This window comes from Sminthopsis crassicaudata, chromosome 1, assembly GCF_048593235.1.
Source record: "Sminthopsis crassicaudata isolate SCR6 chromosome 1, ASM4859323v1, whole genome shotgun sequence".
NCBI lineage: Eukaryota > Metazoa > Chordata > Mammalia > Dasyuromorphia > Dasyuridae > Sminthopsis > Sminthopsis crassicaudata.
The window spans coordinates 670,176,776-670,203,597 of NC_133617.1; the positions used below are offsets into that span (position 1 = coordinate 670,176,776).

Genomic DNA, 26,822 nt, shown 5'->3' on the forward strand with positions numbered 1-26,822 from the left:
AAGTTCTTAACATGGGGACTGTGACCTTATTTTTATTTTATTTTAATTAATTTTTCATTTCTTTTTTTTGTTATGATATTTTTATTTTCCCCAGTTATACGTAAAACAATTTTTACATTTGTTTTTAAAACTGAATTCTCTCCCTTTCTTCCCACTTACATTGCCCATTAAGAGGGCACATGTGAAATTATGCAAAACATTTCCATAAAAGTCATGTTGTGAAAGAAAATATAGATCCCCTGCTCCCCCAAAACCTTCAATTTTAAAAAAGTTTAAAAAAAGGTTCAATCTGTATTCAGACACAATCAGTTCTTTTTCTGAGAAGAGATAGCATTTTTTATCATAAGTCCTTCAGAATAGTCTTAGATCATTGTATTATTGAGAATAGCAAAGGCATTCACAGCTGATCATCTCACAACATTGCTATTACTTTGTATACAGTACATTTCACTTTGCTTGAGCCCATGAAGGACTTTCTAGGTTCTTCCTTGAGCATTTTTCTCATTATTTTCTATAGTACAATAATATTCTATCATAACCACATACCACAATTTATTCAGCCATTCCCCAATTTATGGGGATTCCCTCAATTTCCAGTTCTTTGCCTTGAAAAAAGATCTGCTATAAATATTTTTGTATCTAAATATATGATCTTGTTTTTTAAATATGATAACTGTATTCCAGTATAATTTGTTTCCTTTGCAATCGTTATATTTTATTTATGCATTTAACAATATCCTATTTCTTTGGATTTCTGAGGGGTTTAATAACTATCAAACCCTCAGAAATCCAAAGAAATAGAAGAGAATAAGCAAAATAACAGGACAGAATGTGATGTCAGCACTAAGGGGAGCCTACATAAAGGAAACTGTTCTTTACAGAAGCTTCAGAATTTGTATGTATGTTTATAATGAAATTTATATCTCGGTAGCTTTTATAAAACTTAGACAAAATTCTATCTGTTTATTCTTCTTTCCCATACATTTGTGAAGTTGAATTTCTACATCAAAGTAGACTTTACATTTGTCCTTAATAAAGGGCATCTTACTTAAATAAATAAAGATACCAACAATATCCTGAGAAAGGCTATTCATCCATAGGCTTCACCAGAGTGCCCAAGGGGTCCATAAAAGGTTTCGGGCCCCTGTGCTAGGTTATCTGTAAGATTCCTTTCTGTTCCAAATCTTATAATTCGGTGACTTGGGGCTTTCTCCAGAATGCCATATGACGACCTCTAGTTAGAAGCTGGTTCCACTGCTTCCTGGAGAACCTCTGGTGCCTTCACAGTCTCTTATAGAATATATTGTGACTTTCAAGTATATCTACAACGAGAGAAGGGTTAGATCCCAAATGTACTAAAGGGAGAATGGGCTGCTTGGAAAATAAAAATATGAGTTGAGTTGACCTTACTTACTGGAGAAGGAGAAAAAGTATCTGCAAAACTCAGAGGAAACATGATAATTTCTATAATAATTTAAGGTTTAAAGGACTTTCTTCCCCCAAAGCCAGAAAGACAGGTGCCAGAGAAGGAAACAAGCAAGGTGAAATGGGTTTCTCAAGATCACATTATTAGCCACTGTTAGATTTACAACCTGAGAGTCATCTTTATTTTCCCTCACTTCCTCTAGTTACTTATTGAGTCTTGTTATTCCTCTCTCCCTCCAATAAATATATCTTTCATCTATCCTCTTCTCCCCACTCACAGTGTACCCTAGCTCATCATCTTTCATCTGGATTCTTGCAATAACCTTCTAATTCAAGAGATCTGAATTCCTTTTGTGTGTGTGTGTATGTGTGTGTATGTGTGTGTGTGTGTGTGTGTGTCTAGGTCCAGGACCCCTTGTCAGTCGGATGAAGTCTGTGGATCCCTTCTCAGAATAACATTTTAAAATGTATAAAATGAATAGGAGTACCAAGGAAATGTATAAAATGAATAGGAGTACCAAGGAAACTAATTACATTGAAGTATAATTATTAAAAGGATTTTCAAAACAACTCCAGATTAAGAATCCTTATTCTAATTAGTCTCTCTTATACCATCAGCATCTCTCTACACAATCCATTTCATGGCCAGTTTTCCAAATGACTCTGAAATGCAATTCTGAACATGTCATAATCCTGCCTCAAATTTAAATATGTACTCCTACTCCGATGACATTTAAAACTTTTTACATGGGGCGCCAGCTGACCTTTCCATTCTTTCTTCACATTATTTCTCTGAATTGATTGATCCCTTTATGTTTCTGCCATCTTCCCCTTACCCCTACCTCTTAGAATATTTTTCTTCCTTAAATCCAAAACTTAGATGCCTTTTTTTCTAGGCTTTCTCTGATAATTTTAAAAAAGGAAAAGCTGAGAAGAAAAGGTATTGTTGTGATTCAGTTGTATCCAACTCACTGTCTCACCATTTGGGGGATTTCTTGATAGAGATGGTTTCTTGATAAAGATACTGGAGTGGGTTGCCATTTCCTTTTCCAGCTCATTTTACAGATGAGGAAATTGAAGCAAGCAGAGTTGCCCAGAATCATACTGCTAGTATCTAAGGTCAGATTTGAAGTCATGAGTCTTCCTGATGTCCATCATCTGCACTACCTCCCTGTATTGTATTGTATCCCTCAGTTATCATAAGCTTCTTCTTTATTGAAGTTTTTTTTAATTTTCAAAACATATGCAAGGATAATTTTTCAACACTGATCTTTAATCATAAGCTTCTTAAGGGCAGATACCCTTTTTCATTTTTGTCTCCATCTTCTCAGTACTTAGAACAGCATCATGCACACTTTGGGCACTTAATAAGTGATTGTTGAATTGAATCTATTATAATAAAAACCTGATCAGAAATCCTTTGTGTAAAATCCTAATGATCTAACCTCTGGAAGCAGCAGGAAGTAGTGGAGAAAACATTGCACTTGGAGCCATTAAGACCTAGGCTCAAATTTCACTTCAGAAACTTACCAGCTGTGCGATGCTGGACAAGCCACTTAATTTCTTAGTGACTCAGTTTCCTCATCTGTAAAAATGAATGTTATATTTGAAGGCTACTAAGGTCCTTTCCAGCTCTATATTATATGATCTTGTGGTCTCTAGTTATAAGGAACTCCCTTTTTCTCAATACAGTTCTTTGGATTTTGATAACAATTCCACTCAACAGGAAGTTTTTCCTCATTTCTAGCTGAAATGTGCCTGCCTCCCACAGCCATCCATTACTCCAGATGTGCTCCCTCTTGCCAAGCAAAACATTCATAATCCCTCCTCGACTTAGGATTTCTTTATACCCTTGAAAGCATCAGAAGAGATACTTCGTTTCTCCAGGCTAAACACCTCCATTTCCTCCAAGAGATCTTTGCATAGCTTAGCTTTGGACTCTCTTACCAGGCTGGTCACCTCCTGCCAGAACTCAGCCTTCTTTCAATATCTAGGAATAGACTGAAGGGAAGAAGGAGGTTGGGAATCTTCAGTCCTGTCAGGGTCCAGAGACAGTCTCCTTGTTAAGTATATAGTCTATAATTATGTTATCTAGGGATTTCCATTCAACTCAACAAAGATGGGTTAGTCATTTTCTGAATTCAGGTTGCTATGGTCAGAGATGAGCATACAAAGATGAAAAAAAGGACATATTCCCTGCCCCTCAAAGATTTTGCAATCTAAGAGTACAACATAAGGAAGCTCATAGATAGGAGCAAAAGAGAGGGCCAGTTAAAGGGATAGGAGGAATTTGAAGAGGAAGAAATCATTTCGCCTGGATTGGGGAGGAGAGAAGGAATTCAAGATGATCTTTTTGGAGGAACTGGACCTTAGGGGAAAAAAAAAAAAAAAGATTCCAATACTTAAAGAGAATTGGCTCTTGGTCTTCATGAATGAGTGGAGACAGGACAAAGAAGGATGTAGGATCAGAGATTTGGATTTTGAGGATCAGAACTCGAGTGGGAAGAGGCATTATCATCCATCGCTATGCCCTCCATCATCCAGATGAGGAAAGAGGGCTAAGTGCAAGGTCCCACATCCTCTAATTGCTCTACACACCCCACCACCTCTCCACCAGAATCCTGGTGGTTTGGCTGTATAATGGATAGTAAAGAGAAATTCTGTGAGGTAAGGATGGAACTTGTAAAAGGGTATGATGCCAGACTAAGAAATTTGTATTTTATCCTGTGCTTTTTTAAAGCCTCTGGGAGGCGAGTGCCATCGAAAAGTTCTGGGTAGTTGGAAGAAAAGGCTAGTTTGGTGGAGAAGATGAGTTCAGATTTCTTCTTTATTAAAGCTTTTTATTTTTCAAAACATATGCATGGACAATTCTTCAACAATAGTCTTTGCAAAACCTTGTGTTCCAATTCCCCTCCCTTCCCCTTATCCCCTTCCCTAGAAGGCAAGTAGTCCAATATATGTTAAACATGGTAGAAATGTGTGTTAAAGCCAATATATGCCTACATATTTATACAGTCCTCTTGCTGCACAAGAAAAATCAAATCAAACCAGAAAAAAAATAAGAAAATAAAATGCAAGCAAACAACAAAAAGAGTGAAAATGCTATGTTGTGAATCATACTCGGTTCCCACAGTCCTCTATGAGTTTAATTTTAAACAAATGGAGTTGGGGGAAGGCCAGGCAGAACTAGCTATCCCACAGGCAGTTGGAAATAAGAAGTCTGCAATTTAATATTAGGAGAGATCAGGACCGGGTGTAACAATTTGGCAGTTGAGACCACAAACCAGCCAGGTAAAAGTGAGGTCCTTCCTAAAATGGTAATCTGGAGAGGGAATCCCCACTGTAGGGACTATTTACTGCCAAGTAATAAACAAACAAACAAAACAGCCTTAGAGGCTTAAGGAATGGGTGGGAAAAAGGGAGAAACTCAGGCCTGATTAGTGGTAAGCTTGGGAGTTTAACCTCCGGAGGAGCCCCCTCCGGGCTCCTGAGTTTCCTCCATCTTCCTCACCCCGAGGTTGTAACATGAGTGTGCATAATTGATGCCCTCCTGTTGCCCAAGCCGGCCCTTTGTTTAGAGAGCATTGCTGAAGGCCCTAGAGGTAGTTCCATTAGTGAGGAATCCCTGATGGGCACCACAGCAGTGTCTGAGCCTCTGTGTATCCTGTCTGGCAGGTGTTGACAGGATTAGAACACTCTTCAAAGGTTGAACGAGGGGAGACTCTCCAGCTTCCTAAGGGAGGTTAGTGAACTCGCAGATGGCCAGAAGTTCTGAAGGCTGTTAGCAGAGGATCCAACCCCCTTCACGACCTTAAGCAAGAACTCCCTCCTCCCTCGGCTCAGTTTCCTCATCTGTAAAGGAGGTTAGGGTCCTTTCCAGCTCTGATTCCTGTGCAACTGTTTTCCTCTGCACATGAGAAGCTGGGTGACATTGAGTTTGGAGGCAGAGAACCACAATTTCAAAGTCTTAATTCCATAAGGGAGTCTCTAAAGTCCCCATCCAGTTCCAAATCCAGAATCTTTAAGGTCCATTCCAATTCTGATATGCTATAAGTCTATAGATATCCAGAAAGTTTTATAGATTCTGACCAATTCTCTGATACAGATGGAAAGATGCTGAAGCAGTCTCTTTTCCTGACCCCCTGTCCCTGACTTGGCCAGGATGGGCCACTGATTCCTGGACCTGCAGTCCTGCCTTGCCTAGTAAGAACAACCACTGGTTGGTGCCTGCAGGAGCTTGTGATTTATCTGGTAGCTTCATAGATCTGTGGCCTTAGCCAACCAGAGAGCTCAGGCCTCCCTGACCCAGGGCCAAAAGAGTCTCCAAGGGGACCGCACTTCCTTGGTTCTGATTCTAACAGCCTTTAAGTGCAAATAAAAGAGCCCCAAAAGGACCTTGAGCACAGGGACTTTAAAGGTCCTGAGTTCAAATCCTCTCTCATCACTGCCTCTGTAACTTGCACAAGTTATTTGGCCTCTCTTGGTCTCAGTTTCCTCATCTGTAAAGTAAGAAACTCAGACCAGAGGGCACGGGAAGAAGGGAAGCACCTAAATGGACCTGAGGGTCCTCACTCCAGCCTGAGCAGGAATGAAGCACCTTTTATTCTCCCATTCCAAAGGAAGCCACAAGATTTAAAGCCTAGAAGCTGAGACACTAAGAAATAGCAGCCTGAGAAATCTTTCTATTTCTGGCCACTCAGGGGAGATAAAAATAGCACTTCTTGCCTGGCAGGAGCCCCTGATCTCTACTTGCAGTGCTGCTTTCTCCCTAGGGTGCCCTGGGGCTGGGCCGTGGGCCTTGGTCTAGGCCCTAGGGTCCTTTGCCTGGGGCTAGGGCCTGAGGCACTAGCTCTGGCTCCCTTGCTAGCTCTCTTTCTCTTTCCCCCCCCCCCCCCGTGTCTTTCCGTCTCTGTCTCTCTCCCTACTCTCTCCATCTTTTTTCCATTCTCTGTCTCTGTCTCTGCCTCTCTCTCTTCTCTCCCTCTCTCCTTCCCTGTGGGTCCCGGGTTCTAAGCTCTCTTGCCCAGGGCTGGGCTCTGGACTCTCTTCTTTCTAAGGCTTGATTCTGGATTCCGGTTCATCTTTATACTCTAGGTCTGAGTTCTGGACTCCCTCTCCCTGGCCTCCAGAGCAGGGAATGTGCTCTCTGCTAATAGCTAGATTCTGAGCTCTGAGTCTGTTGCACTACCCAGAGCTAGCCCTCATAGTTCAGTTTAATTTCCCCCCAGGGACATAAAGCCTTACTTTATACCATATCCTACCTGACTGGAGCCAGTCCCCCTACTCAAGTTGAAATATCCTAAAGCTTCCTATTAAATTTGAGGGCTAGGGTGGCAAGAACAGAGGACAAGAGTTATAGAAAGCCCAAGGAATGAATGTTCAAGATCCTGTAGGTAACAAGAGAGAAATGAAGGGATTTGCAAGAACAAGTCCTGTTTGGAAGCTGCTCCTTCCACTGAGAGAAAGGCGAACAGGAGCTCTCTGCTCAAGACAAGCAGGCCCTGATCCTGATGGGAGGCCGAGGCCCTGGTGCGCTCTGCTCAAGCCTCATTGCAAAGTGCAATCGAAGAGTTCAGACCAGGCCATGGAGGGACTGGCCAAATAAATGGGGCTTTATTTATTCTGCAGGAAAGGAGATGGGAAATGAAGGGGTGGTGCCATGGGGTAAGGGCAACATTCCAGTGTTGCAGAGCAGCCATTTGGAAGAGAAATTAGATTGGTCTTGCTTGGCCTCAGAAGGGCGAGACAAGGGACCATGAGGAGAGGTGCAAAGACAGATCTTGTTTTGTGGTTGAAGAAAACTCCCCAACAATGAGGGCTGTGTCAGAGGAGGATGGACAGAATGGAGTCTTCCTCACTGGGGATCTTCATAGTGGAGGCAAGATGGAGGGGAGGGAATAAGTACTTATTTATTAAGCTAAAGAAATAATCATGGTTAGCAATTATGTAGTGCCTACTGTGTACCAGGTACTGTGCTAAACAAGCACTTTACAGTTATCATTTCATTTGGTCCTCACAGCAACCCAGGGAGGCCAGTGTTTTTATTATCCCTGTTTTACAGATGAAGAAACTGAGGCAGAAAAAGATCAATTAATTTTGCCCTGTATTTGTCCCTTTTTTGCAGAAAAATGAGTGGCTCTGTCTTAACTGCCAAACACAGAGGCTGCTGGAAGGAAGCCTAGGTGACCCGGCCCCCGTGCCCCTGCCTACCCCAAAGCAGACACCAACAAGCTCACCCCGACACCAAGCCAGCCCCTCCCCGCAGAAGCAGAAAGGGCCCCCCGCCCCAGGGCCAGGGCAGACCACAGGACCCCCACACACCTCTCCCAGCCTCCAGACCAAGCACCTCAGGACATCGGAACCCAGCAAGCCCCCAAGCGGCCCCCAGGAGAAGAAACCCAGCGGCCCAGCCGAAGCCAAACAAGTGCCGAAGCCATCCCCTCAGCCAAGCACGCTCAAGGAGTCTCCCAAGATGAAGGATGGGCCCAAAAGGGCTGAACCGCCTCCGGCCGACAGCAAGGTTGCCTCCATCCCGGAGGCACCGAGAGGGAGTGAGCATGAGGTCAGTGTCCTTCCTGGGGGTGGGCTCCCAGGTCTCTCACATATATAACCCGGAGGAGAGGCCCTCCTTTTATATGGGGAAACTGAGGCCCAGGAAGGGGCAGGGCTCGCCTGAAATGGCACAGAATTAAGGCTGCGGAGCTCTGAAATTCGGGTCCCCCCAAAAGTGTGGGACTCTTCAGCCCCTCTTCCTCTCCCCTCCCGGAGCCGGAGCTCTCCCTTAATGGCCTCTGTTTCCGTTGCAGGAGCCAAGCAAGCCTTATTCCCAGGACCTGTCCCGGAGCCCCCAGAGCCTCAGTGACACGGGTTACTCGTCCGATGGGATCTCCAGCTCCCAGAGTGAGATCACGGGGCTCGTGCAGCAGGAGGAGGAGCAGCTGAACACGGCCGGCGTGGTGAAGCCCGGCCCGCCCAGCCCCTCGGAACTCAACAAGCTCGAGAGCAGCATGCGCCCCCTCCTGGAGGCTCCGGGCGGCGCCCCTGGGGAGCAGGCCAAGGCTCGCCCCCAGCAGCGGGAGGAATCCAAGCAGAGACAGAGACCTCGCTCCCTCTCCATCACCCCCGAGGCCTTTGACTCCGACGAGGAACTGGAGGACATCCTGGAAGAGGACGAGGATTCTCTCGAGTGGGAGAACCAGAGGGACGCCAGGGACACGGCCGAGTCGTCGGACGACTTCGGCAGCAAGCTGCGCCACGACTACGTGGAGGACAGCAGCGAGGGCGGGCTCTCCCCGCTGCCCACGCGGCCGCCGGGCAGAGACGCCGAGGGGGACGAGGACTTCATGCGGAGGCAGATTTTGGAGATGAGCGCCGAGGAAGACAACCTGGAGGAGGAGGACGCCGACTACGAGCGGGCCAAGTTCGGTCTGAGGAAGGCCGGCGCCAAGGCGGGCCCGGAGCAGGGCCAGGAGCCCGCTGCCCCCAAGAGGCGGCTGCCTCACAACGCCACCACCGGCTACGAGGAGGAGCTGAAGGAGGCGGCTGCCCCCGAAGCCGAAGATGTGGCGGCCCTCCAGGGGGGCCTGCGCCGCTTCAAGACCATCGAGCTCAACAGTACCAACAACTACAGCCGCGAGATGGAGATCAGCCAGGAGACGGACATCAGCTTAGACCGGGAGCCGGAGCTGGAGATGGAGAGCTTGACGGGGTCCCCGGAGGACCGCTCCCGCGGAGAGTACTCCTCTACACTGCCCGCCACCACTCCCAGCTACACCTCGGGCACCTCCCCCACGTCCCTGTCCTCCCTCGAAGAAGACAGCGACAGCAGCCCCAGCCGCCGCCAGAGGCTGGAAGAGGTCAAGCAGCAGAGGAAAGCCCGCCACCGCTCCCACGGGCCCCTGCTCCCCACCATCGAGGACTCCTCGGAGGAAGAGGAGCTCCGAGAAGAGGAGGAGCTGCTGCGGGAGCAGGAGAAGATGCGGGAGGTCGAGCAGCAGCGCATCCGGAGCACGGCCCGCAAGACCAAGCGGGACAAAGAGGAGCTCAGGGCCCAGCGGAGGCGCGAGCGCTCCAAGACTCCCCCCAGCAACCTGTCCCCCATCGAGGACGCCTCGCCCACCGAGGAGCTGCGCCAGGCGGCCGAGATGGAGGAGCTGCACCGCTCCTCCTGCTCCGAATACTCTCCGTCTCCCTCTCTCGACTCCGAGGCCGAGGGCTTCGAGATGGGCCCCTCCAAGCTCTACAAGTCTGGCAGCGAATACAACCTGCCCACCTTCATGTCCCTCTACTCCCCCACCGAGAAGACGGCCGGCGGCACCAGCTACCCTTCGAGCAAGCCCTTGAAAAGCGCCGAGGAGGCCTACGAGGAGATGATGAGGAAGGCCGAGCTGCTCCAGAAGCAGCAGGGCCAGCAGGCTCCGCCCAGCGGCCGAGGGCAGGGCAGCTTTGAGTACCAGTACATCGAGGACTACGACTACGTGTCCGGGCAGCTGGGCGCCTCCCAGCCTCCCTACGAGCCCGAGGCTGCCGACGCGGGAGCCGTGTATGAGGAGATCCTCCAGACGTCCCAGAGCATAGCCAGGATGCACCAGGCCTCTTCCCGAGACCTGGCTTACCAGGAGGAAAAGAAGGAGCGAGAGGACACTTACCAGGAGAAGCAGTTTCTGAACGCAGAGAGTGCTTACAGTGAGCTGATGAGGCAGAATGGCGGCCCCCTCACTCCCGGCACCAGTCCCACCCAGCTTGCGGCTCCCCTGTCCTTCTCCTCGGACAGCGGGGGGAGCCGGGTCATTCCCGACGTGCGAGTCACCCAGCATTTTGCAAAAGAGCCTCAGGATGCCCTCAAGCTTCTCAGCTCCCCTGCTTCTCCCAGCTCTGCTCTCAAGGGAGTGACAGCTCCTCTCACCTACAGCAAAGGGACTCCTTCGGCCACAACCGTGGCTTCTAGTACGGCAGGCAGACCCCGTGTTTACACGGCCGCTACGTCCCCCGCTGGCCCGGAGCCTTCCCTCCCCACCACGGCAAGCTACGGCTCGCAGACTGACGAGATGCTCCAGGCTCAGGTCCTCCCCGACACCTGTGGGCTACCTTCTAGAGACAGGCTTCAGAGCGCGAGTGACGGCAAGCCCGGTGCTCCTCTGTCATCGAAAAGCTATCCGGGCTACAAGAGCGCAAGCCCACCCCTTTCCCCAACCTCTCCGATGGAGGGTCTTCCGTCTGCGATTGGCAGAATGGGGCCCAAGTCCACCGCAGAGTTCTCCACCCAGACCCACAGCCCACTCCTCCCCTCCGACGTCCCCAGGAGCCCCGTGGGCCCCGCCCCGTCCTCCATGGTTGCTCAGGGTACGCAGACGCCACACCGCTCCAGCTCCCCTCGCCTCACTAGGCAGCAGTCTTCTCAAGAATCTCCTTTCATGGTCATCACCTTAGCTTCAGACGCAGCCAGCCAAACTAAGCTGGTCAACGCCAGTTCTTCCACCTCACCAGCTTCATCTCCAACCAGACACCAACCTACCATTCACAGCTACAGCCAGTCGGTACAGGTCAACGGAGCGCAGCTCCTACAGGAACAGTCTCTGCACAGCTTCCCCAAGGGGGAAAGGACCCCCACTTCGAGTGCCATTGTCCCCATGAACGCTGCCAAGGGGCAGGTGACCCCAGCCATGGACGGCACAGCTGCTCTGTACGGCTGGGGCTCCCTGCCTGCCGAGAACATCTCCCTGTGCAGGATCTCGTCAGTCCCAGGGACCTCCCGGGTGGAACCGGGGCCCAAACCACCCACTAGTTCCGCGGTTGACTTGAGGACAGCTATGAAGTCCACCCCAATCATCATTACTGACCGAGGTGTGGATCTGACTTCCCTGGCCGCTGAGGCCAGGAAATACTGTCTCACCTTAGACCAGTCTCCGGGCCGGCAGTCCACCACCGTGCAGCCCCTCATCATCAACCTCAATGCCCAGGAGCATACCCACACCTTCATCGGCACCTCCACCACTGTCAGCATCACCGTGGCTTCCTCGATGCTCGTGTCTCAACCAAAGCAACCCGTGGTTTATGGAGACCCTTTCCAGAACCGGCTGGACTTTGGACAGGGGACAGGAAGCCCTGTGTGTCTGACCCAGGTCAAACACGTGGAGCAGGCCGTGCAGACCGGTCCTTACCAGGGTGGGCCCCGCGCAAAGCCAAAAGAAGCTGGCAGTCCCCAGCAAACCAAGTTCGCCCGATATAACCTGCCCAACCAGATGGCACCTTTAGTTAAAAAAGACATTCTCGTCACTCAGATGAGCCCAGCGCAGAACGTCAGCATTAAGCCATACCCTGCAGAGCCAAGTTCTGACGCGTTCCGGGGCGCGCCTGCAGAACTCAAAGCACACAGTGTGCCCCCGCAGCTCGGGGGGAAGAAACCTCACATGATGATGGTGCAGATGGATGATATGGCCGCTGGGGCAGTGACCAAGCTGGTCAAAGAAGAGCCGGCTAGTGCTTTGGACCTCACGGGGATCAAACCCGAGAGTCAAGTAGCTTGCTGTGATGTGGTCTACAAATTTCCCTTCAGCAGCAGCTGCACCGGGACTTTCCATCCGTCCTCGAAAATGCCCGAGAAAAATGTAGCGGACACAGCCCAGCCCAGTCAGAGCAGCCTTCCATTTTATGGGCCCCGCGAGCAGGACCTTCCGGAGCCATCCCAATACAGGGAGCAGGCCGTGGGTCCTAGGCACTATGAGGAGCAGAAACTGTATTCCCATGGCCTCATGGGAAGGCTTTACTCCTCCATGTCTGACACCAACCTGGCTGAGGCCGGCCTGAATTATTACCCACACAAAAGCGACCAATTCTTCCAGCCCGCCGGGGGAGACTCAGCGATGGACCTCACGACCATGAAGCACTCCTACAGCATCGGTTTCGACGGCCGCTACCTGGCCCAGGGAATGCAATACGGCTCCTTCACAGACCTGAGACAGCCCTCAGACCTGATGGGCCACCCGCTCCCCATGAGGAGGTATAGCTCCGCCTCCAACATCTACTCGGATTACCGGTACTCGCCGCGAGCAGACCTGGCGGGCTTCCAAGAGTCCAGCCTGGCTCAGTACAGCGCCACGACAGCTCGCGAGATCAGCCGCATGTGTGCAGCTCTCAACTCTATGGACCAGTACGGGGGCCGGCACAGCAGCAGTCCGGAGCTCCTGCAGTACGGCCCCAGGCCTGGACCCGGAGCCGGCGCCCAGCAGGGCCTGGCAGCCATCAAACCCAACATGATGGTGAACCCAAACTTCCCCGAAGGCCGGCAGAGCTTTGGGAAGCTAGCCCAGTACAGTCCTGCAGCGGGGCAGGGAGCAGCGGCCATCAGGCAGCTCTTCCCTTCAACAGCCACGGTTCGCGCCGCCGACGGGATGATTTATTCTACCATCAACACACCAATTGCGTCAACTCTTCCCATCACCACCCAGCCGGCATCCGTGCTTCGGCCTATGGTTCGAGGCATCTACAGACCGTATGGCCCGGGGACCATTACCCCAGTGCCTCTTGCCAGCCTGACCCGAGTCCCGGTGGTGGCTCCCCGGGTTCCTCTCATGCCCCAGGGGCTGTATCGATATCCACCCCCAAGCAGATTTCCAGCCATCACAACGGCTCCCGGGATCGACGGTCCCTTGTACCTGGGCAAGGCAGGCCCGGCCACCACTGTGGCTGGGAGCAGCTTGACCCCCGGACCTGCGGGGAAGCCAGTGGCGGGGGCGGCCCCAGCGGCGGGAGGTCTGCAAAGAACTGAGCAGCCGCTGGGCAGCGCTCGGGAAGAGCCGCCGGCGGCGGCGGTAGCAGCCCCCGGGGTATCCAAAGAGGCGGGCTCAGCGCCGGCCCACCTGCTGGGCCAGAAGCCGCCGGGAGAAGCGCCCCCAGTGGCGGTCCTGGCCAAGGCCGGAGGCGCTGAGAAGGAAGAGAAAGAAGAGGAGAGGCAGAGGAAGCAGCAAGAGCACCTGCTGCAGATGGAACGAGAGCGCGTGGAGCTGGAGAAGCTGCGGCAGCTGCGGCTCCACGAGGAGCTGGAGCGGGAGCGCGTGGAGCTGCAGCGGCACCGGGAGAAGGAGCAGATGCTGGTGCAAAGGGAGATCCAGGAGCTGCAGACCATCAAGCACCAAGTCTTGCAACAGCAACAGGAGGAGCGCCAGGCCCAGTTCGCTTTGCAGAGGGAGCAGCTGGCCCAGCAGCGCCTGCAGCTGGAGCAGATCCAGCAGCTGCAGCAGCAATTGCAGCAGCAGCTGGAGGAGCAGAAGAGGCAGAAAGCTCCCTTTCCTCCGGTGTGCGACCCCTCCGGGAGGCTGCCTCCCCAAGCAGTCACGGAGATCGCCCTGGAAATGCAGCGCACCATGGCCCCGAATGGCCAGTATTGGCCTCCCATAAATCAGGCTTTCATAGCCACGGCCGCCATGGGGATGGAGGGGACTGGGCAGCCGCGAGAGCCGGGGCCCCCGAGGCCCCTCCCCAGCTCGGCCTCGGACATGTCTCTGCAGACGGAGGAACACTGGGACGCCGGCAGGGGCCTCAAGAAGCGGCACTCGATGCCCCGGCTCCGGGATGCCTACGAGATGGAGGAGGCCCACGAGCCTTACGTGGTCAAGAAGATCACGGACAGCAGCGTGCAGACCGACGAGGAGGACGGGGAGGAGCGGTATTTTATGTCCAGGAGGCGCCGGACTCGGCGGAGCACGGACTGCAGCGTGCAGACTGACGACGAGGACAACGCCGACTGGGAGCAGCCTGTCCGCCGGCGTCGCACCCGCTTCTCCCGCCATGCAGACTCGGTTTCCGACAGCAAGCATGACTCCTCCTCGCCCAGGAGCAAGTCTAGTGTGGGCATCCAAACCATCAGTGACTGCTCCGTGCAGACAGAGCCCGATCAGCTGCTGAGGGTCTCGCCCTCCATTCACATCACCACCCCAGACCCCAAAGTGGAGATTATCAAATACATCTCGGCCCCAGAGAAGACTCAGAAGGGAGAGAGCCTGGCCTGCCAGACGGAGCCGGAGGCCCAGGCCCAGGGGATTGTGGTGCCTCAACTCCCAGGACCAGCCGCCATCACCCCCTACACCCCCAGTATTCAGATTGTCACGACTGGACCCCTGGAGCCCCGGCAGCAGGGCCTTGGGAAATTTGAGAAGAAGAAGCCAGATCCCTTAGAGATTGGTTACCAGACTCATCTGCCTACTGAGTCCCTTTCCCAGCTAGTGACCCGTCAGCCGCCCAAGTCTCCTCAAGTTCTCTACTCCCCTGTCTCTCCCTTGTCCCCACATCGGCTCCTGGAATCCTCCTTTGCTTCCAGCGAGAGATTGAATAAGGCCCATGTAACGCCACAGAAGCATTTCACTGCCGACAGCGCCCAGCGCCAACAGACTGTGCCTCGCCCCATGAAAACCATGCAGAGGTCCCTGTCGGACCCCAAGCCCATCAGCCCCACTGCCGAAGAGTCAGCCAAAGAGAGGTTCTCCCTCTATCAGCAACAGATCCTCCAGGGCAGTCAGGTAAGGGAAGGAATGAGGGAGGAAAGCTAAAAAATGTTTTGGGATCAAGGAAAATAGTGGTGATGATGGTGGTGGTGGTGGCAGGGGGGCCAGGAGGGTGGGGGAAGACCCGCTACCACTCTGGAGTAACAGTACCTCGTCCTGGTCTTTTAAGGAAAATTGGAGAAACCAGTGTTGTTTTCTTGGGTAAGGGAGAAGGTGACACAAGGAGGAGCCCAGGAGAGGGGCCCCGATTCTCATGTCCAACTAGTTCTCCCCTGTCCCTCTTCTCTTACTCTGCCTCCCCTGGAAGGTCACATATGAAAGGAAGGTTTGTTTATAGGAGCAAACAGGGGTACAACATGGATTCCTAAACTGTACTCCTGGAGACTGGTAGCTGATATGGCAATGCAAACCTACACAAACTGCAGATAAATACATCTGGCGACATTTTGTCAGACAAACATTACTGCTTTTTATGGTTTAGTGGGGGGAAAAAACCACACTAGACTTAAAGGAAACAGACATGGATTCGGTTTCCATCTCTACCACTCACCAACCAAATAACTCTAAATGACTCATTTTCCCTCTCTGAGCCTCAGTTTTCTTATCTCTACAATGAGGGTGATAATACATGCGTTGCCTGTCTCATGAGATTGCCACAGGGAGAATGCTTGGAGTTATATAGCCAATGATTATTATTAAAGGGATTATAACGATTATTATTTATAAGACATTTGTCACTCTATTGCTTAAAATTCTTCAATCATTTCCTATTGTCCACCAAATAAAGTCCAGTTCCTCAAACATTAACATTCAAGATCATCTACAGTCTAGCACCAACCTGATCTTTTACTGTTACCCTCTGAGAATTCTAGACTGTAGACTGTTATACTTATAGGATGAAAGGCTCACATATTTAGAGCCTAGAAGGAGCCTTAGAGGTAATCTCCACCAGATGAGCAAACTGAAGCCAAAATGGATTGATTCATTCAAGGTCACCAACATAGTATATTATAAAATCAGGATTCAAATCTTTATCCTCTTATGTCCAATCTAGCCTTTGTTTCAGGACATCTTGGGTAAGGTACCTCTCCTGCTGACCTAGCTTAGTCATTGTTTCTTAAAATGAACTCTTATGTTCTCTTACCTCTTTACCTTTACTCAGTCAATTGAAATCCTTCTTGGTTATCCTTGATGATCAAGATCAAATACCACTTCCATCTTGCTTCTCCTAATTCAGTTCCATGAATATTTCCTGGAGAGGTCACCATCTGCATGACCCTATGATTAACATTGAGGGTACAAAGATTAAAAAACAATAGTTCTCATCCTCAAGATATAGACAGTATAAAAGGGAAGGAAGACTGAGACGTGTGTGTGTGTGTGTGTGATATTAGATAGAATGTTATAGGGGCTGAGCAAATGAGATAAGAGAGTAGCAGGCCTGAAGACAGTTTAAAGAGAATAGGATCAGTGTGGCTGAAGGGATTGGGAAGGGCTTCCTGGAAGAGGCTAGGCCTCCGAGGAAGAGAAAGATCTCAGCAGAAATGAAGAAGCATTTTCCAAGCATGGAGGAGAAATGACCTATGCAAATGCAAATGCATAGAAGGATGTCAAGAGATAGCTAGTGGTCCAGTTTGTCTAGAATACTGAGTATGTGAAGGAGCTGGAAAGATAGGCTAGAATACCTGGCAGAGGGCTGAAAATGCTGAGAAGTTAGTATCTTGCCACATATATAATCAAAAACCACTGTGGACTTTTCTTGGAGGAATAACCTCCAAATGAAAGTTGGAATGGAGACAAAAGAGATTCAAGGCAGGAAAACCAGTTAAGAGATTCTTATAATAGTCTGGATTAAGAAGTAATGAGAGGTAATGGACTAGGATGATGGCACAAATGGAGATAAGTAGACAAATGCAAGAGAGATTGCAAAGACAGAATTTGCAGGGCTTAGCAGCTATTTAGTTTTAGATAGATATAGAAAAGGGGAGAGTCAAAGGAAGTAGAAAATTAAATTTGTCATCAACACAAAGAGGGAAGTTTGGAGGAATGCCAGGTAAGGATGACAATCCCTGTTTGGGGCATGTCAACTTTGAACTGTTGGTACAGCAGTAGGTAGAGATGTCCAGCAGGCAGCTGAGAATGCAGAATCATGACTAATTTTGACTAATTAACTCTTTAAAGAAGAGATAGGAAAAGCCATCTCCCTCACCTTCACTCCTTTGTGGAAATGAGGGACCACTGACATGGGATATATTGCATATAAGACTTTTTTGATATATAGTTTAGTTTTATGGAACTTTTCTTTTCTTCATACCTTCTCTCTTCATGAGAGATGGGTCCCCAGGATGAAAGGAGAAGGAGGGAAACATAGATGGTGTAAAACCCAAATATCCCAATATAATTTTAAATTTAAAATTAGTTGAGCTGGTGTGCAAAGGAGAAGTCTGACCTGTACATAAAGATTTGGAAGCCATCTGCATAGAGGTGATAATCAAAGCTGTGGGTGTTGATTAATTCATCAAGGGAGATAGTAGAGAGGCTTGCCAAAGATAGTCACACCAAGGGGAGAGAAAGAACCAATAGGAGGGGTCAGCCAAGTAGGAGAATCAAGAGGAAAACAGTGTCCAAGAAGCCCAGAGAGAGACTATAGCAAGAAGAGATTTACCTATGGCTTCAAATGGCAGTGATCAAAGTGAATGAGTTCTGGGGGGAAAAAAATCCATTGAATTGGTGGAGTTTTTCTTTTAATTTTATCTCCTTTTCATTTATGTTTCTTATTTTGATATCTTTTTCATTTCTCAGTATTTCTTTTTCTCCTATTTTGTGTAGTAAGCCATCTCTTATAACAAAGATTAGAAAAGAAAGAAGAGGAAAAATAACATGATTCATTAAAAAATGTGTTTTTAAAAGTTCATATACAATATTACATATTAAAAAAAAAACAAGAAAGAGGAGAAAAAAAGCAAAATGAACTAACATCTTAATGGTATATGAAGAGTCTGGGCAATATAATAATAGCTAGCATTTATATAGTGCTTTAAGGTTTGCAAAGCACTTTACAAATATTATCTCACTCCCAACAATACTGGGTATTGTTCCTGTTTAACAGAGAGGTGAAGTGATTTGCCCAGGATCATACAGCTAATAAGTATTTTAGGTGGGATTTGAACATGTCTAGTACTGATTGCAGGCCCAGTGCCTCTAATGTTTCATCATCACAGATCTCCAGGCTCAATGATGAAGGGAGGGAGAGGCCATATCCCTATTCCATTCTAATTCCACAACATCGACATACTTTGGTCACTATCCAGCATTTTCTGATTGATTGGACTTGGAAGTTTAGGAGTCTTTTGTTGCCTTGGAGAGGAATAAGGATACTCCCAGGAGGCTGAGCGGGTGCTGAGGAAGTAGAGAGAGGAGGTGTTAGTGATTATTTCTTGAAGTTTCACCAGAAGAGAAAATAAAGGATGATCCTCTGCTTGATTTGGCAGAGCCAAAGGAAGGTGTTTTGGTCCTTGTTTCTGTTATTGTTTAGAACTGGGAAGACCTAGAGGCAGATAGATGGTGCAGTGGATAGAGCACAGCCAGCCTAGTCAGGAGGACCTGACTTCAAATGCAGCTTCACACACTTTATAGTAGTGTGACTCTGGGCAAGTCATTTACCCCCAGTTGCCTCAAGGGGGAAAAAAAAAATCAAAGAACTAGAAAGACCTAAGCAGATTTTTAGGAAAAAACAGAAGATCAATGAGAAATAGAATGTTAGAAGGAGCAAGGTCCCCAAAGATGGGACCAAGCTCCTCAAAAGAGGTCCAGGGGCAATTAGATGGCATCGTGGGTAGAGCAGTGGCCCTGGAATCAGGAAGACCCTGAGTTCAAATTCAGCCTCAGTCATTTAACACTTACTAGCTCTGTGACCCTAGGCAACTCATTTAATTCTGATTGACTTACACCTCCCCCCACACACACACACACAAAAGGTAAAAAAAAAAAAAGTGACCTCAGGTCTAATAATAATAATAAATGCTTATGTTATTAATATTATTATTTTGACCTGTACCCAAACTCTGGGACAGAAATTCCTTTTCTTTAACCATTTCTTTAGTAATATATTCATTTTTTATAACACAATCTAGTATTATTTATTTTGTATAGCCATAATATATGTATATGAGCTATTAAACATTTAATAAGCAAGCAGAAGTATCACATGCATATTTATATATGTGTACGTATGCTATCCAATACAAAAATTTCTCTTTTAATCAAAACTCTCCCCATACAAGAGCTTGATTTTGCAGTCTTAGTATCCAGATACGATCAAAACTTCTCCATTTAGTGAATATTATTTTACCTGATGGTTTATATACATATATATGTATATAAACAAATACATATATACATACATACATGTAAAGGACTAACTTATGCTTATTAGGTAGGGTGGCTTTGGTGTTGTGCAAGGAAACTGGTTGCTCTTAATTAGAAGGAAGATAAACTTTTTTTTTTAATCAACTTCTACGTTATCTTTGAAAGTAATATCATTCATTTTAAAAAACATTTTTAGTAATATATACATTTAAGAAAGATCTCTGATTTTATAAGCATGGACAATTCCTAGTGTGGGAAAAATTTTCTACTGACTCAGATCACACTCTACTCAGACTTCATAAAGAAATCAGGAGTTATGTGAGGCACATAACTATGTCCAGGACACACAGTCAGTAAGCATCAGAGATATAGTCAGGTCTTTTTAGTTTTGGCCTGGCACTGTAGCCACTACACCAAGAATTTTTCATCTGGGGCCCACAGACCTTTTGACATATTTCAAGGCATCCATGAACTTGGATGGGGAAATAAAGCATATTCTATTTTCACTAATTTCTATATGGAACTGAGCATTTCCTTGAATTATTTAAAATCACAATTCTGAGAAGAGGTCGATAGGCTCACCAGACTGCTGAAGGGGTCTGTGGCATGAAAGAGATTACTATCTTACACCATTCTGCTTCTGTTAATATATTCCCTGTAAAAACAGGTTTTAAAACTTAGCCAGGGCTTGAAGTCAAGCTCATTTGCAGATGCCACCTTTTTCCCTTTTTGCAGAATTGGGTTATTTTCCCTTCTCTAAATCAAATGAGATATTTGCTAAAAAGCCTTAGCACCATGCTTGGCACATAGTAGGTGCTATGTAAATACTTATTCCCTTTCTTCCCTTCTCCAATTCTTGTTTCATTCTCCATGATCTTCCAAGCCCACTGGCCTCAGATCAGCAGTCACATCTGCCATTTCTTTCAGTACCTTAGGCCTATTGATTTAAATTTATCAGCATTACCTACGTACCTTATTACTGTCTCCTCATTTCTCTTGGGTTTCAATTTCTTATTAACCATTTTTGGTTTATCCTTGCCAATCCAAAGATCATTCCCTTTGGGAGACAAAACAGAAATAGTAAGATTTCTCAGCCTTTTCGCCATCATCTATTATCATCCTTCCATCCATAGTGGCCCTATCTCCTTCTTTTATTCTGTTCTGTTCTGGAAGAAAGGAAGAAATAAATAAGTAAAGAGAAAAGAAAGAAGAGAGGGAAGGAAGGAAGGAAGAAAGAAAGAAATTCCTTTTTCTTTTTCTCATACTTAATATTCCTTACTAGCCTCAACTCATCTTGAGCTTTAGTATCCTACTAGTGACAGTATTCTTACTGGACTTTTAGAGTCATTCTTCATCCCCCTACTCTTCCTAAATATGTTTTAAATTGGGGATTGAATAGGGCTGTGCATCCACATCCTTATCTTGGGGCAGCTTTTTTTTTTTTTTTTTTGTCACTGGAGCATTTCTGTTTCCATACTCAACATTTCATTTTCCAGAACTAGGAAGTTCTGGAAGCTCATTTGTGAGAACCCTTGCCCTTAGCCTAGATAGTTCATCCTCTTTTACTCATTAACCTTATTAATCTCTTACCCCTGGCTTAAAGGACTAAGTTCTTGAATTCTCTCTATTGTACTTTATTTCTTTCAGTCTTTTTCCTGGCTGCTGCCATAATGTCAGTGCCAAGTTCTGACATTCCCTCAATGGCACCCAGCCTTGGAAAACAAAAAGGATATTTAGCTTTTCCTCTGAAAATGGCAGTACAAAAGGAGAGTGGGTGGAAAAACAGCTAAAGGTGAAGACTCTTCTCCCCAAAGGAACATCCCAGTACAGGCAACCTAGAACAAGACCCTGGTTTGTGCCATGTTCCCCAGCGCCTCCCAGTTGGCCTCCCTCAAAGAGGCTGGGAATTCAAACAGCATTTCCAAGCAAGAAAGTCCAAGAGAAATCTGGCCAGGGGTCCCTGCCAGCGACTGAAAGCAGCAAATCCTACTTTTTGCCTTCTCACTTTGAAAATGGTACACATTTTATCTCTGTAATCATGGTGCATTTTTTCCCCCCAGTTCCATACGGTGAAAAATCTTCAGCAGATGTCTCTTCCATCTCCTTCCCACTCATACCTCCTTTTGAGACAGTGACAGCCTATCTAGGGCCCCCATATTCTGCCTTGCTTTAGCCTGACCACAGCCCCAAGGGGAGTTGACATTTGATTTCACAGATTGGGAAAAGGACCTTCTCTGGGACCAGAGCCATCAGTAGGGGATGGTAAATTGGGGTGATCACCCTTTGGGACTGTGCTTGGGGTTGGGGGAGGGTAGTACCTAGCTCTGCAGTGACTCAGGGAGAAGGTGGGAGGAATAGATGGCATTACCAGCTGGTGCAAAAAAAGACCTGGCATTCGGATGTAGCCCCTTCCTTCTCTTACCCCCCAACTCCCTATCACCAAGGCAATGGGGGGGGGGAGGAACAGAGCTTAGGGCCACGTGTCTGGCAGTACCCTCTCATCCCCCTCACTCAGTTTGCCCTCTTCCTTTTCTCTCATGTCTGCTTCCCTGCCAAGGAGATATTCATTGGCTTTTTATTATAATCTGGGTCACCTGAACACCAGTCTCAGAGAGAATCTCACCCCAGTGATCAGGGCCACTGGTGTACTAGCCACCATGGAAGTTTGGTTTGGGGATAGCGGTCCCCAGTGGACCAAGCTCTGGAAGAGGGGAGGGAGGTGGCCTTCTGGACTCAGCAGAGACATCTTGACTTAGGTTTCCCACAGCAGCATGTAGCCATCACGATTATGGCGCTCTGAATGGCCCTGATTCTTTGCCCCTCATTGTTGCAGTCAGGAGCTGTGAGATCCTGCAGGAACAGCTTCTCACACAACAGCTGACTGGACTAACTGGGCAACTCAGCCCAGAGCTCTCCTGGCAGTGCTTTCCCTGTGCAGGCAGCTATGAGATGGACCCGAAGTTCCCTTGTCTGAGATCTCATCCTCAAAGTTGCCCCCTCCCTAGTAGCCACTACTGACGGACATTCTCCCAGGAGCATTGCTGACCCCTGCCTCTTGCTCACTTCTTTTCGGGCCCCCTCTGGCCCAGGCCTCCTCCCTTCGGCTCATGTAGCCTAGCAATCCTCTTTATGACCAGCTCAGAAAGGAGAGTTCACTGGCACTTAGATCAACCCAGCTCAGCCATTTTAAACTGGAGGCAATGTAGTTTAATGGTGGTAGAGGGAGAACAAATTCTACATAACATTACTGCCACTGATCAGTTAGATGACCCTAAACAAGTAACCTTTCTCTAAACCTTTACCTTGTCCATCCATAAAGTGGGAGTGATAAAACTTGCACCTCACAGGTCTGACATGAGAATGACATTTTTTAGTCTTAAGGGATGAAAGCTGGAAAGATCTTTAGTTCAACTTCAATTTATAGATGGGAAAACTGGGCCCCAGAAAGGGGACAGGACTTGCTTTAGGTCAGAGACTAAGCCAGGAATAGAGCCTGGTCTTCCCTCATTCAGAACAGTGTTTTCCCCCCTGATCCCTTCTTTCCTCCGATGGATGAGGAAAGTCTTTTTTAGGACTGAGGGTTTATTAATGAGCAACATGATAATGACCAAGGTCCTTCTAGTGTTTTTATCTCTGGTGCATGAATTCTCTCAGTTCTCACATCCGGACCTCTTTTCTTTGCTCCTTAGATGTCAGCATTTCAGGCCAACACCCTCATTCGAAAGGTGAAGCGGACACTGCCCAGCCCCCCACCAGAGGAGGCCCACATGCCCCTCCCAAGCCAAGCGCATTCCCAGATGTACATGGCCAGCCTCCTGCAGAAGGGTCTGACGGGGCCCCCAGTCCAGGTGACCAAAGCCAGCCTGCTCAAGGAGCTGGACCGGGACCTCAAGCTGGTGGAGCACGAGTCCACCAAGCTGAGGAAGAAGCAGGCTGAGCTGGATGAGGAGGAGAAGGAGATCGATGCTAAGCTGAAGTACCTGGAGTTAGGGATCACTCAGAGGAAGGGGTCCCTGATGAAAGACCGCGTGGGCCGAGATTACCCCTATCTTCGGTGCCTTGGGGAAAACCGGGACTACATGTCGGATAGCGAACTCAACAACTTGCGACTCACAGGCTACGAGAGCGGGGCGGTCCACGTGAGACCCAGCACAGCTCCAACCAATCAGTACCCTGACTTTTCAGCCGCTCAGTACACCTCGGCCTCCTCCTACCCTCCTTATCAGTACCCTCCGGGACAGGGTCCTCCCCCCGCCCCCCCAGCCTTCCAACACAGCCGTTTCCAGCCTCCCCAGTACCCCGCGGGCAGCGCGGGCCCTCCTCCCAATGCCTTCCAGCCCACCCAGGTACCTGCCTACCCGGCTCAAAGCACATACCCAGCACCTGCTTTCCCTCCAAGTGCAGGCTACCCCTCTGAACATGGTCTCCAGGGCCAGCAGAACTTCCGTCCTACTCCCCACTACCAGCCCCAGACCACTTACCCAGGCCAAATTCCCCACCCCGCCCCTCAGAACGCCCTCTTCCCGGACCCAGCCGACAGTCATGCCGCCCATCAGAAACCAAGGCAGACCTCACTCGCTGACTTAGAACAGAAGGTCCCTACAAACTATGAAGTGATCGCAGCGCCCCCTACGGCAATGTCTTCGGCCCCTTCGGAGCCCACGTACAGTGCGCCAGCGGTGACCAGCGGCTACGACCAGTACAAGGCTCCGGAGCCCCCCAGGCCCGGGGACCGCAGCGGCGTGAGCCAGAGCCCCGGGCCCCCTTACTCTTCCGAGTCATTGTACACCAACCTGGAGCAGAACATTCCTCGGAACTACGTGATGATCGACGACATCAGCGAACTGACCAAAGACAGCACGCCCTCGGCCGGCGAGGGCCAGAAGCCGGAGCCGCGGCCCCAGGGCGTTAACGGGCGCCACCTGAAGGACAAGAGTGACCTGGGAGAGCCCGAGGGCCCCGGGGGTCCCTGCTGCTACTCCAAAGGGGAAGAAGAGTCTGAGGAGGATGTATATGATCACCATGGCGCTGACCACCGCGGGAAGAGCAGCTATCACCGGAGCTCGGAGAGTGAGGGGAGGATTTCGGGCAGCGCCGGGGGCTCCTCCTCTTACTACTACGGGGACAGCGACTATCGGCACTCCTCTCGGCCCGAGAAGCACGGCTCCGGCCTGGGAGGGCCCAAGCACTCCTCCAAGAGCCTGGCGCCGGCCGTCATCTCGTCCAAGCGCAGCAAGCATCGCAAGCAGGGCATGGAACAGAAGATCTCCAAGTTCTCCCCCATAGAAGAGGCCAAAGACGTGGAGTCGGACCTGGCCTCCTACCCCCCTGCGCCCTCCGTCAGCAGTAGCATGTCCTCCCGAGGGAAGAAGTTTCAAGACGAGATCACCTACGGCCTTAAGAAGAACGTGTACGAACAGCAGAAATACTACGGGGTGTCCAGCAGGGACCTGATGGAGGACGAGGACCGAGCCTACGGCAGCAGGTCCAGGGCCTCGGCCGGGTATGGTAGCGATAAGGTCGGGCACGACATGAGCGCCCGGGGCAAGGCCTACGAGCGCGAGCGCGAGCGGGACAGCATGGAGAGGCTCCAGAAGGGCAGCTCCAAGCCTTCGTCCCTGAGCATGTCCCAGAGCCGGGGGCGGCCCCCGATGCGGAGCCAGGCCTCTGAGGAGGAGAGCCCCATCAGTCCTCTGGGAAGGTCCGTGGGAGGGGGCCGCTCCTCCGGGGGGCCGCTCCCTCCCGGCGCAGGCGACGGCTGCTCTCCGTTCTGCTCCAGTCACTCCCTGCCCGATGTCCAGGAACACATCAAAGACGTGCCACGGACGCACTCGTACAAGCACGAGGAGGGCTACAACCTGGACGATTCCCACTGTGTGGTTTCCGACAGCGAAGGTAACCGCTCCCTTTGGTGATTTCTGACAGCGCATGCTCAGAGCCGTCCGCCTGCCGGGGCCCCACTCTCGTCCCACTTCCGCGTGGCCGGCGTCGCGTCCTGCCCGTGTGTGTCCCGTGTCCTCCGGGGGGTCTCTGCAGGGGGGGTCCGAGGCTGGGGCGGGCGGGCGCTGGCTTTTCTTTTCTGCATGTGGTGAGCTGCTTGCGTTCTTTCGTTTCATTGCATGGCTTCAGCCTGGCCTCCGTTCCCGGTGCCCGAGCGAGAGATTGACTGTGATCTGTTTTTGGTTTCTGAAGCTTATCACTTGGGTCAGGAGGAGACAGACTGGTTTGATAAGCCCCGAGAATCCCGTTCAGAGAGGCTCAGACATCACGGGGGCCACTCCTCCTCTTCCCAGAAAAGGCCCCCGGCCAAACACACTTACCACGACTATGACGAGCCCCCCGAAGAGGACCTGTGGCCACACGACGAAGGGCCGCAGGGCCGCCATTCTTCCAAAGAGCATCGGCACCACGGGGACTATGGGCGGCACTCCTCGGGGCCTTCCTCTTCGCGCCACCAGGGCGAGGAGCCTCCTCGGAGGGGCTCGAAACCACACCCCCGAGACTCGGGCCGCCACGAGGGCAGACCTCACTCCCAGCCTTCTTCCCAGAAGAAGGCTCAGCAGGCCGACCCCAGGGGGCAGCCGTCCTACCCCAGCTCTCAGTCGGAATACTCACAGCCATCCCGCCAGTCAGCGGCCTACCACCATCCCTCGGAGCCCAAAAAAGCTCAGCGGCAGATGCAGTCCAGCCCCTCTGCTCAGCAGTCCAAGGCCGAGCCTCTGGCCCACACGCAGCCGCAGCAGGCCAGGCAGCCTCAGGCAGGGCCTTCCCAGCAGCAGCTGCCCCCACAGTCCTCCCGGCAGCAGCAGTCCCGCCAAGCCCCGCCACAACAGCAGCAGGCGGCCACGGGCCGCAACCGGCTCCGTCTCAGATGCAGCAGACGCCGTCCCAAGCCCGGCATCAGCAGCAGCAGCAGCAGCAGCAGGGGATCCCAGGACAGCCTTCCTCCCGGGGCCAGCCCCAGGCCGGTCAGCAGGCTGGCAAGTCAGTGCCGGGCCATCCCCCGTCGGGTGCCCAGCCTTCGGGCCCAGTGAGTATGACTCGGGGTTGGTGGGTCCTCCATTTCCGCCCTCCCTCCAAGCTGGCTGCCAGGCGCAGCCAATTGGCAGCGGGGGAGGGTCTAGTGCAGCCACTGGAGTCCCGGGAAGTTGAGGCCGATGGTAGGTGTCCTCAGGGTCTAGGGAACTTGGATGGAAGATACAGTTCAGCATCCTAGGTAATTAGCCTAATAGCGCCTGGGAAAGCCCCTTGGGGGGGAGAGGGGAGGGGGGCGGCAACTTCAGAAGGCTTGAGGAAGCCTGCTTCTTAACACAGGGCTCCAAAGTCAAACCCTCTGGCCAAGAGATGCTGACTTGCTGGTAGGCAAGGGCAGAATGAGTGAACCAGATTCAACTACCTTCTGGGTCATTGGGCCGGGTCTGATCCTGGCTTAAGCTCTCTCCTAAGAGGAAGGGAACTTCATAGCCCCAAGCATATTCCCATAGATTACAGCTGGAAGAGATTTAAGAGATCACAGTTTTGTTCTAGCCT

The 26,822-nt window shown here is 50.2% G+C and overlaps 1 protein-coding gene and 1 long non-coding RNA gene across 3 annotated transcripts in view; one reads left to right on the forward strand and one right to left on the reverse strand.

Annotated features, from left to right (window-relative positions):
- BSN (bassoon presynaptic cytomatrix protein) overlaps nt 1–26,822 on the forward strand; it is a 223,985-nt gene that overhangs the window by 190,491 nt on the left and 6,672 nt on the right. Inside the window, 5 exon segments of the mRNA XM_074283273.1 lie at nt 7,550–7,987; nt 8,232–14,939; nt 22,982–25,187; nt 25,485–26,129; nt 26,132–26,322. Coding sequence (XP_074139374.1) covers nt 7,550–7,987; nt 8,232–14,939; nt 22,982–25,187; nt 25,485–26,129; nt 26,132–26,322 — 10,188 coding nt within the window.
- LOC141551536 (uncharacterized) lies at nt 933–24,217 on the reverse strand. 2 transcript variants are annotated; one of them, XR_012484893.1, is made up of 4 exons: nt 24,086–24,217; nt 20,265–20,349; nt 16,069–16,202; nt 933–1,322 (listed from the first exon to the last, which is right to left on the reverse strand). It is a non-coding gene; the product is annotated as an uncharacterized LOC141551536 (long non-coding RNA). The 2 variants fall into 2 exon arrangements; XR_012484894.1 differs by lacking the exon at nt 24,086–24,217 and adding an exon at nt 23,960–24,044.